The 14793-nt window shown below is 34.1% G+C and overlaps 1 protein-coding gene and 1 non-coding gene across 2 annotated transcripts; one reads left to right on the top strand and one right to left on the bottom strand.

Moving 5' to 3' along the window:
* The first annotated feature begins 4210 nt into the window (after positions 1-4210).
* Positions 4211-14578, top strand: LOC125497367 (uncharacterized). The gene is made up of 2 exons (XM_048643933.2): positions 4211-4677; positions 6029-14578. The coding sequence occupies exon 2, from the start codon at positions 6148-6150 to the stop codon at positions 7180-7182; it is 1035 nt and encodes a 344-aa protein (XP_048499890.2). The 5' UTR covers positions 4211-4677; positions 6029-6147; the 3' UTR covers positions 7183-14578.
* Positions 6532-6638, bottom strand: LOC125494591 (small nucleolar RNA R71). Its single transcript, XR_007270830.1, has one exon. It is a non-coding gene; the product is annotated as a small nucleolar RNA R71 (small nucleolar RNA).
* Positions 14579-14793: the final 215 nt, after the last annotated feature.

Below are 14793 nucleotides of genomic sequence, written 5' to 3' on the forward strand. Positions count from 1 at the left end.
AGCAGCCGCTGTAATTGAAGCATCAAATTCTCATTCCAAAGTCTCTACTGTTTGCTAAAGAACCTGGATAAAATAGGAACCAAAATCGTTATCAACATGTGGGTCCTCGCGAGACATTATAGTTATCAAAAAAGCAATTAACAAAACTTGCAGACATGTACACAGTAGAGCTTTTTTTTAGCATAATGCAATCGCTTTCTCGACTGCCTACACTAGTCTTATATGAGCCTACACTTTCACATATGAGCTTAATACAACAAAGTGTACTTAGAAGATGTTGGAATTAAGGCTTGAAAAGCCTTAGCCTCTTTTATTATCCCATATTGCTTGTGGGAGGGAATACTTCCTTGTTTTTATATTCCCTCCCTCATTCCAATTATTGAATTGGTACTTGAGATATTTTTGTGGTTGGATGTCATGTTTGGTTTGGGCTTACTATCACAAACAACGCGTGCCGCCAGGACCGGGCTTGGGCCTTGGGGAATAAACTTAACTAACTTTTTGGACCCGAGCTGAGCGTGTGTGTGATTGATGAAGATTTGTAACAGTTTGACCGTTTGAGAGCAATTATTTTATTCGCAATGGCTGATAGTTCAACCAAATCCATGGCTCATCTTTCCAAGCTTGAGTCTCTTGACGGAAACAATTACAAACGTTGGGCTCAAAAACTGCTCATGTTTTTTGAATAGTTCGACATCGATTATGTTCTGTTTAAGGATTGTACTGCTGTTATTTATTCCACAGGTGATTCATCCTCTTCTCCTTCTGCTACTATTATTAAGCATAATAAGGATGAAATTCTAAAATATGAACAAGATAATAGAACTGTTCGTTTCCATCTCCTTATTTTGATGACAAATAATCTGTTTGATTTATTCATGGTGTATAAGTCATCTAACCTGATGGTTAATGATGCTGGGAAACAAAAAATTGTTGTCGAAAAGTGATTGGCTTTCCAAATGGTTGATGACAAACCTGTCATGGACCAAGTTCATGTCTACGAAAATCTATATGTGCTAATGTTTTAAATCAAGACATGAAAATTTGCGAAGTTTTTCAAGCTAATGTATTGCTGGAAAAATTTCCTCCTTCCCGAAGGGAGTTCCGTAACAATGTGAAGCATAGGAAAGAGTTTTTGTCTCTTCAGGAACTAATTAGTTATATGAGGATTGAAGATGCAAATGGGATCAAGGATAATCAGGACTTTATTCTGGTCAATGTTACCAAAGCTAATCTGGTGAAATATGCTACCGCTTCTTCACGTTCTGATAAGTTTAAGGGTAAAGGTAAGAAGGTGATCAATAAAGGTAAGAAGCAAGGGAAATTCAACAACCCGAATGGTAAGATTCAGAAGCGGATTGTTTTTTGCTATGTATGCGGCAAGCCTGATCATAAGGCTTATCATATCCTCAACGCCTCTGTCCAAAAGGAAACCCCTCAGGCTAACCTTACTGAATCTGATGATATTGTTTCGGCAACCGGGCTTCAAGGCATTTCTGTTCAAACAAGGAGTTGCTCCATGACTTTCAGGATGCTACGGAAGGCGAGTGTGTCTACATGGAAAATGCGGCAACTGATGGAGTGCTTGGAAAAGGAAAGGTTACTTTAAAATTACCTCTCGAAAAACGCTCTTCCTTTCAAATGTCTTGTATGTTCCTACTATGCGTCGCAACCTAGTGTCTGGTGCCTTGTTAAACAAAGCTGGTTTGAAAATTGTTTTGACGCTGACAAGGTTGTAATGACTCGTGGTGGGGAATTTGTGGGGAAAGGGTATTGAAGTGGGGGTTTATTTATTTTGAATGTTGTTTATTCTGTTGTTCCCGCTATTAATAAAACTGTTTATGGTTCCGCTTTTATGGCTGAGTCTTTAAATTTTTGGCATGGTAGATTAGGGAATGTGAATGTTGCTTCCATGAAGAGACCAAGGATCTTAGCTTTAATTCCCAATCTGTCCTCAACAGAGTTTTCTAAGTGTCTAGTTTGTGTTGAAGCAAAATTTACTAAGAAACCTTGCAAAACCGTGACTCAAAGGACCACACAACTTCTAATATTTATTCATACAGACTTAGCTGATTTTCATAACACTAGAGGTAGAGGAGGAAAGTTTTGGTACATTTCCTTTGTTGATGATTACTCGAGGTTCACAAAGTTATACCTTCTTAAAGCCAAAATTGAGGCAGGGGAAGCTTTTATAAAGTATAAGGCCGAGGTAGAAAACTAACTTGATAGGAAAATCAAGAGGGTTAGGTCTGATAGGGGTAGAGAGTATGAGAACTTCTCTTTGAATGACCATTGTGAAAAATTGGGTATCATTCATGAACTTAGTGCTCCCTATGTATCTCAACAAAATGATATAGCTGAACAGAAAAATAGGTCCTTAAAAAATATGATGAATGTTATGCTTCTAAGTTCTGGGTTGCTTGATAAAATGTGGGGGGAAGCGGTTCTTTCAGGTTGTCATGTTCTTAACCGAGTACCTCACAAAAAGTTAGATAAAACCCCTTATAAACTATAAAAGGTTTATCCTCCGAACTTGAGTTTCCTTAGAGTGTGGGGGTGTATAGCTAAAGTTGGGTTGCCTGACTATAAGAAGTCAAACATTAGACCCAAGACTTTTAATGTTGTGTTTATTGGCTATGCTCATGATGCTTATAGATTCATGACTTTGAGTGATAGGTCTATTTGTGACGAATACAAAGATGCTGAGTTTTTTGAACATGTTTTTCCTTTGAAAAAGGGTGATATTGCATTTGTGCCTTCTTGTTCTTCTCATGCTGTTGATTTATCTACTTATTCAACGCATGATGTTGTTCTACCTACTAGTGATATTCCTGTTGATTTGACTCTGAGTAGTACTTCAGTTGACATGCATGCTAGTAGTTCTTCTGTGGAAGATGAGCCTAGGAGAAGTAAAAGAACTAAAGTAGCAAAAGACTTTGGTTATGATTTTGTTACTGTTTTTCTGTCTGAAAGTTCTTGTGTTGACTTGTTCAGTGATGAACTAATTTATGCATTCATGATAGAAGAGGATCCAAAGACCATTGAAGAGGCAATGAGATATGTGGATGCTAGTTTTTGGAAAGAGGCCATTAAGAGCGAGGTAGATTCCATAGTGTCTAACTCTACTTGGAGTTAACTGACATACCTAAGGGATCAAAGACCATAGATAGTAAATGGATCTTTAAAAGAAGTTGAGACTTGATGGGACTATTAAGAGGTTTAAATCTAGGCTTGTCATTAGGGGATTCACTCAGAGGAAAGGACTAAAATATTTTGACACTTATTCTCATGTGACTAAGATAGCCACCATTAGAACCCTGCTAGCTCTTGCTGCTATTCATGACTTAGTTATATATCAGATGGATGTTAAGACTGGTTTTTCTGAATGGTGACTTAGAGTAGGAGATTTACATGTCTCAACCTAAGGGTTTCGTGGTGCAAGGTCAAGAAGATAAAGTGTGTAAGTTGAGGAAGTCCTTATATGGTCTCAAACAAACACCAAAACAATGGTATGAAAAATTTGATAGTATTGTTCTGTCAGATGGCTTCATTGTCAACAACTTTGATTCCTGTATGTATTCCAAATTGATAGGATCAGATTGTGTTATTATATGTCTTTATGTGGATGACATGTTGATTTTTGGTAACAACTTAAAGGTGGTTAATGATACTAAACTTTTCTTGTCTTCAAGGTTTGAGATGAAAGATTTGGGAGAAGCTGTGATAAGTCTCTATTTTATACATGATTTTTCTCCGTTATATTACTTTTTAGTATAAGTTTCGAGACTTATAATAGATTTTCTTCTAATATTTTAATATTATAACAGTTGAATTACTTGAGTAACTAAGTTGATTTAAAATAAGAAAAATATACTCAATAAATTACTTGTTTGATTATGCTACTACTTATACATGCTAATTTGGCTTATCTATACTAATATATTAAAAAGCGTGCGTAAACGAGGAACCATGCCACGTGGCGCTCTCCCTAGGGAGTTTTAGTTCATGTAATCCATGTACAATAAAAAAAATTAGAAATTGTATATATAGTATAGTTGATCCCATGACCTCATGGTTCATGTACTAAAGTTTTAACCACTAGACCAAATTGTATTTAGTGTTATCATATCAAATTACAATATTAATAAATGAAAATTTTTCTTACCCGGGGAATAGCCCGGGCCTAATAACTAGTTTAATATTTATAATATGATATATGTTTACTATACAAATATTTTATTATTTTATTGATTTATTTGTAGGTAAAATTAGAAGAAAGAAAAAAACAAAAGAAAGGAAGTATGACACACAAATGATGAAGCCCAATGTGTCCTACAGCTACACACATACATCTAAAGAATTAAAAGTTTGGAAGCTGGGCCAAGGAAAAACACGCAGCATTGTGAGTGAGAGGGGGAGCTATGAAGGAAATTGGAGAACACAGCAGACAAACGAAACCAACCAAGAAATCAGGCGGCACAAAATCAAGAAGCTGAATTAATCAAATCTAATAAGATAGAATATTATCTTTTAGATTCTTATCTTTGGAGATGATGAACGAGATTTGCGGAACAGTTTTGATGATAAATAGAGGAGAACAGAACACATAGAGGGATATAGCCGATTGGGGAGAAAAACGCAACGAGCAGACGAATCTAATTCATCTGTCAAATTGGAGTTTATTTCTCTTCTCTCTTAGTTAGTTTATGTTTAATTATTATGTTTAATTTCAGATTTTTAGTTTCAATTTGTTTGTTTGTTTTAGTTTTTATGTCTAGCTAAATTTCTAAGTCATAGGACTAGATGTAGTCTTTTATTTTTCTGTCAATGAGTTGAACTAAGTTGTTTGGATTGATTTATTTTTATTGCAATTTGATAATTTTGGTTTGATTTCGTATAATTGATTTGGCCAGTTGATTATATGTTTAAGGTATTGGATTAGTAGCGGGAGTGAACTTTCAATATTAGTTCGTGGAATTATCAAACGTCAAGTAGTATACTTTTAGTAATAGTTATACACTTCTCGTTCGTAATGAGTTTATGGTAATGTTTACGGCCATGGAAGTAGGCGTAAAGTTATTATAAATATACGTTTTCTACCTTGGAAGAGGAGATAATATAAATTAGGAAATTCGATCATTGCAATACAATAGTCTTAACCCAGCAATTAGTTTAATTTCATTGTAGAAAGTAATTGGCGAAATCAAAGTCCTGGAACTATTTCTCATATTTGATTCTTACCCATTAGTGTTAGAATTAATAGTAGTTTATATTATTTTAGCTTAGTTGTTTTCACTACTCACGTTACCCGAATCGTCTAAATAATATTAGATTTTCTTAATTTGGTAGTTGACTATAGACCTCCTTGTGGGAAACGGTGTCTTTCTTATCCTATATTTATTTTAATTGACCCGTACACTTGCGGTATATTAAGGTACATTTAGGATCGACCAAGTTTTTGGCGCTGTTACCGGGGAGGCAATTAGTCAATATCATACTAAAGAGATTTTTGATATTAGTTTAGACTTATTTTCGTAGTTTAGTAGTAGTTCTAAAATCTTTGTTTTTCTTAGTAGTACTATAATAGCTTTTGTGAGCTTAGACTGGTGCACCATTCATCTTTTCATTATGTTGCTACAGTAAATTGATTGGTACTTTATTCATTTGTTTTTAGGAGTATTTTTATTGTTAATTTTGTTTACTCTTAGTTTTCTTGTTTAGTGTCTACTACATTAGTAATTTTTTTAGATAGACTTTACTGCCCAAATTGTGATACATCCGTTGTCTAGTTATTAGTCTATTTTTGTTCGATTCCATCTTCTACATTCTGTTAAGTTGTAGTCCATATTGTTATTATTTTGCTATAATATTTCTTGATAGTGCTGCAAGTCTGCAGACGCATGTGATTTTCTGATTTTGTACGCTGCAATTTTCAGTTTAAAATAGCTTGCTTAATACATTTTTACTCATTTCTGTTTTCCATAGTTTATTCCCTGTAGTAATCGTCTTTTGGTCCCGTTTGATCCAGAAATTGAAAAAACAGCTCGAGCACTAAAGAAACAGAAGAAGTTGTTGTCCTTGGAACAACAACAGAATCTTAATTTCAATTTTTTATTTTCTGAAGTAAGTGACACAAATTCGGAAAACATGGGAGACGAAGATGCTACAAAATCTTTGCGTGATTTTGCTATCTCGAATGCTAGCGGAGCAGCTTCAAGTATTGTAAGACCTACTATCGCTGCTAATAACTTTGAGCTTAGTCCCGCTTTAATTCGAGTAATTCAACAAGATCAATTTAGTGGACTAGATAATGAAGACCCTAATGACCATATCACTACTTTTCTTGAAAAATGTGATACTTTAAAGCTAAATGGAGTGACTGATGATGCTATCAGACTTGGTTTATTTCCGTTCTCACTTAAAGATAAAGCTAAAAAGTGGTGGAAATCTAATCCACCTAATTCATTTACAACATGGGCCGCATTATCTCAAGCTTTTCTCAGTAAATATTTTCCTCCTGGAAAAACTGCTAAGTTTAGAAACGATATAATTAGTTTTGTTCAACTTGATGAGGAGTCTTCATATGAAGCATTGGAAAGGTTTAAAGATTTACAACGTAAATGTCCTCATCATGGTGTTCCTGATTGGTTGCTTGTGCAAACTTTTTATAATGCTCTTAATGAATCTGTTAGAATAACTATAGATGCAGCCGCCGGAGGTGCAATAATGGGTAAAACTACTGAAGTAGCTAATAGGTTACTTGAAGAGATGGCTTCGAATAATTATCATTGGTCTAACAATAGGGGTAAACCAAAGAATACCGCTGGTATGTATGAAGTAGAAGGAATTAACATGTTAAATGCAAAAGTTGACAACTTAGTCAATTTGTTTACTAAAATGAGTAATGTCAATTCTGTGTCTACTATTATACCATGTAATATGTGTGCAGGTGCTCATTTAAGCGGTGAATATGCTAATGTGGAGCAAGCTCAATATGTTTCTAATTTTAATAGACACCCACAAAATGATCCTATTCTAATACTTATAATCCAGGCTGGAGAAACCATCCTAATTTCTCTTGGAGGAATCAAGGAAAACAAAATGTTAATGTTAATTCAAAACATCCACCTGGCTTCCACCAAAAACAACCTCAACAAGAAAATAGACCATCATGGGAACTAGCTATTGAAAAATTGGATAATACTACTTCTGAAAGAATTGAAAAGTTAGAAAGGAAAGTAGATCAGATTGCTATTTCTAATAGAAATGTAGAACTTCAACTTGGACAATTAGCTAATGCCATTAATTCAAGGAGTCAAGGATCTTTGCCTAGTAAAACAGATGTAAATCCTAAAGAACATTGCAAAGCCGTGACCTTAAGAAGTGGTAAGCAACTAACACAAGTAGAAGAGTCAATTGACAAAAGTAAGGGAGTTAAGGAAAATGAAAAGGAGGGTGAGGAACACGTTGAAACTGAACATGAAAAATCACCTTCTCCACCCCTGCCAAACCTTATGTGCCTCCTATCCCCTTCCCTCAAAGGCTTAAAAAGAATAAAACGGAATCAATATGAAAAGTTCATGAACATGTTTAAGCAATTGCACGTTAATATTCCATTTGCCGATGCTTTGACCCAAATACCTGCATATGCTAAGTTTCTAAAGGATTTATTGCTAAAAAGAGAAAATTGGAGGATTATGAAACTATTGCCTTGACTGAGGAATGTAGTGCCGTAATTCAGAATAAACTTCCTCCAAAATTGAAGGACCCAGGAAGCTTTTCTATTCCTGTCACTATAGGTGAAATAAATTTTTCTAAAGCTCTATGTGATTTGGGTGCGAGTGTATCTCTTATGCCACTAACTATTTGCAAAAAGTTAGGATTAACGGATATAAAATCTACTACTGTTTCATTACAACTTGCTGATAGGTCAATTAAATATCCGTTGGGTGTGATTGAAAATGTCTTAATGAAGGTGGATAAGTTTATAGTTCCTGTGGACTTTATAATTCTTGATATGGATGAAGATGTTGAAGTTCCCATCATTTTAGGCAGACCCTTTTTAGCTACTGCAGGTGCTGTTATTGACGTTAAAAATGGAACTTTAACCTTTAAAATTGGTGATGAAGAGGTCAAATTTAATGTGTTTAAATCTGTGAAATTTCCTTCTTTTACTGATCATGTTTTTCAAGTTGATGTGCTTGATGAGATAGAAGGGCAGACGACTAATAAAGTGTTGTATGATGATCCTCTCCAAGCATTCTTAGAAAGTGCAGATTTCGGAAGCACAGAAGTAAATGAAATAGCTCTGACATTGGAGGCATGTCCTCCATGGTGGAAAAAAGGTAATAACTTTGAGGAGCTCGGTAAAGGTAAGCCTCTTCCTCCCCCATCTGTAGTACAAGCCCCTGTTTTAGACTTAAAACCACTCCCTGCCCATCTAAAATATGCATATATGTAAGTGAAAATGATACTCTGGCAGTGATCTGCGTGTTTTAAGAGAAAGAAAAAGGGCCATAGGCTGAACTATTTATGATTTAAAAGGGATTAGCCCTTCTGTTTGCATGCATAAAATACTTATGGAAGATGAGTTTAAACCTTCTATTCAAAATCAAAGAAGGCGAAATCCTAATATGCAAGAAGTAGTTAAAAAATAAGATTTGAAATGGTTAGGTGCTGGAATAATATATTTTATATCTGATAGTCCTTGGGTTAGCCCAGTGCAAGTCGTACCTAAAAAGGGTGGAATCACAGTAGTACCTAATGATAACAATGAACTAATTCCTACTAGAACAGTCACTAGTTGGCGAGTTTGTATTGACTATAGGAAACTTAATAGTGCAACTCGTAAGGACCATTTTCCCTTACCTTTTTTAGACCAAATGTTAGAGAGAGTTGCTGGACATGAGTTTTGATGCTTCCTTGATGGGTACTCTGGTTTCAATCAAATTCCGGTAGATCAGGAGAAAATCACATTTACATGCCCTTACGGTACTTATGCATTTCGTAAAATGCCTTTTGGTTTATGTAATGCCCCTGCTACTTTCCAACGTTGTATGATGTCTATATTTTCCGATTATATTGAAATGATTATGGAGCTCTTTATGGATGATTTTTCTGTTTTTGGATCCTCCTTTGATAATTGTTTAGTTAATCTATCTCTTGTCTTACAACATTGCGAAGATACTAACTTAGTTTTAAATTGGGAAAAATTTCATTTTATGGTACAAGAAGGTATAGTACTTGGGCATAAAATTTCTGTGAATGGTATTGAAGTTGATCTCGCTAAAATTGAAGTAATTGAAAAACTACCTCAACCTATTAATGTCAAGGGAATTAGGAGTTTTTTAGGACATGCGGGGTTTTATAGACGTCTCATCAAAGACTTTTCTAAAATTTCCAAACCCTTATGTGATTTATTAAATAAATATATTCCCTTTGACTTTAATATCAATTGTTTAAATGCATTTAACAAGTTAAAGCATGAGTTAGTTTCAGCACCTATAGTTGTACCTCCTGATTGGTCTTTACCTTTTGAATTGATGTGTGATGCGATTGATTATGCTCTTGGTGCTGTTTTAGGCCAACGAAAAGATAAAAAGTTGCATGTTATTTATTATGCTAGTAAAATGCTCAATGATGCTTAATTAAATTATGCAACTACTGAAAAGGAATTACTTGCTGTGGTTTTTGCGATAGACAAGTTTAGGTCGTATTTGATTGGTTCAAAATAGTAGTTTACACGGATCACTCTGCTTTGAAGTACTTGTTAAATAAAAAGGATGCTAAACCTAGACTTATTCGATGGATTCTTTTATTGCAAGAATTTGATTTGGAAATTAAGGATAGGAGAGGTATTGAGAATCCAGTGGCTGACCATTTGTCTAGCTTGAAATTTGATGTTGTTTCTGATATACCTATTAATGATATGTTTCCCGATGAGCGATTGCTAGCAATAGTTAATATCCCTTGGTATGCTGATTTGGTGAATTTTCTAGTAAGTGGTATTATACCCCCTAAGTTAACTTATCATCAGAAAAGGAAATTCTTTTGGGATTCTAAGCATTATTTTTGGGAAGAGCCTTTGCTATATAAATTTTGTGCTGATGGAATTATTAGAAGATGTGTGCTTGAAGAATATGTTTCAAATATATTGCAGCATTGTCATTCATTAGAATGTGGAGGTCATTTTAGTACAAATAAAACAATTTCTAAAGTTTGGCAATGTGGATTTTATTGGCCTACTATGTATAAGGATTCTAGAGAGTTTGTTAGTAAATGTGATCGATGCCAAAGGGTAGGAAATATTTCTAGAAGAAATGAGATGCCTTTGAATATTATTCTTGAAGTTGAATTGTTTGACCTTTGGGAATAAACTATATTGGGTCCTTTCCTCCGTCCTTTAACAATAGGTACATACTAGTGGCAGTAGACTATGTATCTAAATGGGTTGAAGCTATACCTACTCAAACGGATGATTCTAAGGTTGTCATGAAATTTATTAAGAAAAACATCTTTTCTAGGTTTGGAGTTCCTAGGGCATTATTAAGTGATGGAGGCTCTCATTTTAGTAATAAGCCACTTGACAGTCTTTTAAGGAAATATGGGGTTAAGCATAAAGTAGCATTACCATATCACCCCAAACTAATGGTCAAGTTGAGCTTGCTAATAGAGAGTTGAAGCTTATTTTGGAGAAAACCGTCAATAGTTCTAGGAAAGATTGGGCTAATAAAATCGATGACTCATTGTGGGCATATAGGACAACCTTTAAGACACCATTAGGCATGTCTCCATATAGCATAGTATATGGAAAATCATGTCATTTACCTGTAGAAATAGAGCATAAGGCATATTGGGCAATTAGAGAGTTAAATATGGATCTTAAGGCTGCTGGAGCTAATAGATTATTGCAATTAAGTGAGCTAGAAGAGTTTAGGTTAAAGGCTTATGAGAATTCTAAGATTTATAAGGAGAAGACAAAACTTTGGCATGATAAGCATATAAATCATAAGGAATTTAAGGTTGGACAACAAGTTTTGCTCTTTAACTCACGTCTAAAACTTTTTCCAGGAAAGTTACGTTCTAGATGGTCTGGTCCTTTTACAATTGTTAAAGTTTATCCATATGGCTCTGTTGAACTACAAGGTGATTCTGACACTTTTAACGTTAATGGTGCACGACTGAAGCCTTACTTGGCTAGCGAGATGGTGCCCAATGCAGTGACATACTCCTTGGAAGATCCTTCTGAAGCATCAATACTATGGTGGTCAAGCTTGCGACTTAAAACAAGCGCTACTTGGAAGGCAACCCAAGCCTTTTAATTACTTATTTAAATTTTCTCGCTTAATTCTCTTTACGCTTGTTCTTTTTGCTTTTCTTTTGCAGATCTCAGACACTAATAAATGATAATAAAGCTGTGATATAACTAAAGATGAGTCTCTATATGCACGTTGCTATATGCGGCCCTGCTTGCTGCTAAGCTACTGCTCCTGCTTGCTGCTAAGCTACTGCTCCTGCTTCTGTGGGCTCTGCTACTGTGTCTGTCACCATTCTCACAATAATTGACATAGAGTTGTTGGCTTGCTACTAAGTATGTTGCATGAGAGGCGTCGTCTCGCACCCCAGGTTGTTTCTCTCTAAGTCTTTTACAGTGCCACATTGCTTCATAAAACCCGAGTTTCTGAACATTGAGGACAATGTTTGAAATAAGTGTGGGGGAGAGGCTTGAGCCCAATTTTTTTGAATTATCGCTTTATGATTTGATATATAGCGCTGGGAATAGCTGAAGTAGAGGTTTAGGAAACAACTTTCTGATTTGCTGTTTTGGATATGTTCGTTTTATAGGGGAGGTTCTGTCAAAATTTGCATAGACTATCATATGAATATTCACATACTACAATTGTTATCTAACATTGACTTCAAGGCAATTCTATTTGTAAAACTCGACTGAAATGAAAAAAAAAAATGAGTTTTTGAAAATGAACTTTCTTACGTTTTCCATTTTGTCGCAAGTTAAAGAGTATTTTTGAGCTGATATGGAGAATTGCATAGTATCATTGTGTAAGTGTCTGGCAAGTGGTGAGACTGGTTATTTAAGATTTGATTATGATTTACTTGGTGGACATTTATAACCAATAATGTGAGACTTTTTGAGCCTTTTAATAGACTAAAACATTTATCTTAGTCTCCATTTTTTTTTTGAGTGTATGCTAGTTCCTGGTGAAGTATTGACTCTTGAATTTGCCTTGGTTTCTTCGAGACCACATTGAAACTTGAGCATACATAAAAATGATGAAGTCATTTGTTTGTTGAACCACATTAAGCCTAAGCCACCTACGTTATTATTATATCCCTTTCTAAAGCCCAAGTGAGCCTTAAGCTTAATTGTTTTGTATAAACCGCATTACAAGCTTATATCCTAAACACAACTTTTACCTAAGCTTTGAGCTAGTGGAGTATATGGATGTAGTTTAAGTGAAATTATTTGTCGTTTATATATATGTACGTAATATCATTATTTTTCAATTTTGTTCAGTCAAAAAAAAAAAAAATCATAAATGAAACAAAATTGATGACAGAATATGAAAAGAAAATAAAGAGAGAAAATAAAGAAAAGGTTGATATTTAGAATGAAAATGAGTTCGGGAAAGTTTATTATTGGATACACATATTGTTAATATTTGACTAGATGGAGTTTTAATTGTTGCTATTACTTTTGGCCTTATTATAGAATGTATACTCCACTAGTCTTAAAGCTTTTGAGCACCAAATCCCAAATACTTCCTACCTCTTACTTGAGCCTTACATTACAACCTTACTAAAGTCCTTCTGATTTTTGTATGCTCTATGTCTTCTCAGTGGTGGAGAATTGAACGATATGCAAATTTAAAGAAGAAATATTTCATTCCGAGTCGACTTTATAGGTTTTGAGTGATAATTATTATGACCCCAAATACATGAGAGATATGAATTTATATTTATTTTTATTTGCACAACTAAAGTGAGGGTTTACCAAGTTAATTACATACATTACTAAAATTTTGAAAATGGTTGTGGTAAGATGTGTTGAGAATGCTAATACATGAAGTACTATGCGATTTGAAGAGTTGGTTAATCTTTTGCTTGTTTGCTTGCGACGCATAAGCACTGTTTTTGAACTAAAATTGTTTTTATAAATTCTTTACCTATAGTTTTGCGAAAACTTTCAGTTGTGTTATAACCATTTACTCCCTCCGTCCCATAATATAGTGCTTACTTCTCATTTTTCACAAGGATTAAGAAAAATGGAAGGAGTTTTAGTATTTCACAAAAACATATATTTAAGTAAATGTTTTTGGGTACTTTTGTCTTGAAAGTAGTTTTTTTTCTTCTTTTTCCTTTAAAATAAAATGAAAGAGCAATAAATGTTCCTTGGAATGGTGTAAAACAATAAATAGGGGCATATATTTTAAAAGAAAGGTAGGGGTATTTTGAAAAGTTTTATGTAGGAATGAAGGCTAATTTAGTCCAAACAAATTGATAAAAAGGAAAATAGGCACAACATTTTGGGACACCCAAAAAGGAATGCAAGCACTATATTATGGGACGGAGGGAGTATAATAGAAATTGCCTGAAAAGTCATTCTACTGTTTCATTTTGACATTGGCCAGTATTCTATAGTCCTAGTTTGCTCGAGGACTAGCAAACCTTAAGTGTGGGGAAGTTGAGAAGTCTCTATTTTATACATGATTTTTGTCCGTTATATTACTTTTTAGTATAAGTTTCGAGACTTATAATAGATTTTCTTCTACTATTTTAATATTATAACAGTTGAGTTACTTGAGTAACAAAGTTGATTTAAAATAAGAAATATATACTCAATAAATTACTTGTTTGATTCTGCTACTACTTATACATGCTAATTTCGCTTATTTAATATTTATAATATGGTATATGTTTACTATACAAATATTTTATTATTTTATTGATTTATATGTAGGTAAAATTAGAAGAAAGAAAAAAACAAAATAAAGGAAGTATGACACACAAATGATGAAGCCCAATGTGTCTTACAGCCACCCACATACATCTAAAGAATTAAAAGTTTGGAAGTTGTGCCAAGGAAAAACACACAGCATTGTGAGTGAGAGGGGGAGCTATGAAGGAAATTGGAGAACACAGCAGACAGACGAAACCAACCAAGAAATCAGGCGGCACAAAATCAAGAAGCTGAATTAATCAAATCTAATAAGATAGAATATTATCTTTTAGATTCTTATCTTTGGAGATGATGAACGAGATTTGCGGAACGGTTTTAATGATAAATAGAGGAGAACAGAACACATAGAGGGATATAGCCGATTGTGAAGAAATCTGTCAAATTGGAGTTTATTTCTCTTCTCTCTTAGTTAGTTTATGTTTAATTATTATGTTTAATTTCAGATTTTTAGTTTCAATTGGTTTGTTTGATTTAGTTTTTATGTCTAGCTAAATTTCTATGTTCTAGGACTAGATGTAGTCTTTTATTTTTCTGTCAATGAGTTGAACTAAGTTGTTTGGATTGATTTATTTTTATTGCAATTTGATAATTTTGGTTTGATTTCGTATAATTGATTTGGCCAGTTGATTATATGTTTAAGGTATTGGATTAGTAGCGGGAGTGAACTTTCAATATTAGTTTGTGGAATTATCAAACGTCAAGTAGTATACTTTTAGGAATAGTTATACACTTGGGGTGATCGTTTACATGAATTTCTCGTTCGTAATGAGTTTATGGTAATGTTTACCGCCACATAAGTAGGCGTAAAGTTATTA

Source organism: Beta vulgaris, chromosome 1 (assembly GCF_026745355.1).
Source record: "Beta vulgaris subsp. vulgaris cultivar EL10 chromosome 1, EL10.2, whole genome shotgun sequence".
In the NCBI taxonomy this organism is placed as follows: Eukaryota; Viridiplantae; Streptophyta; class Magnoliopsida; order Caryophyllales; family Amaranthaceae; genus Beta; species Beta vulgaris.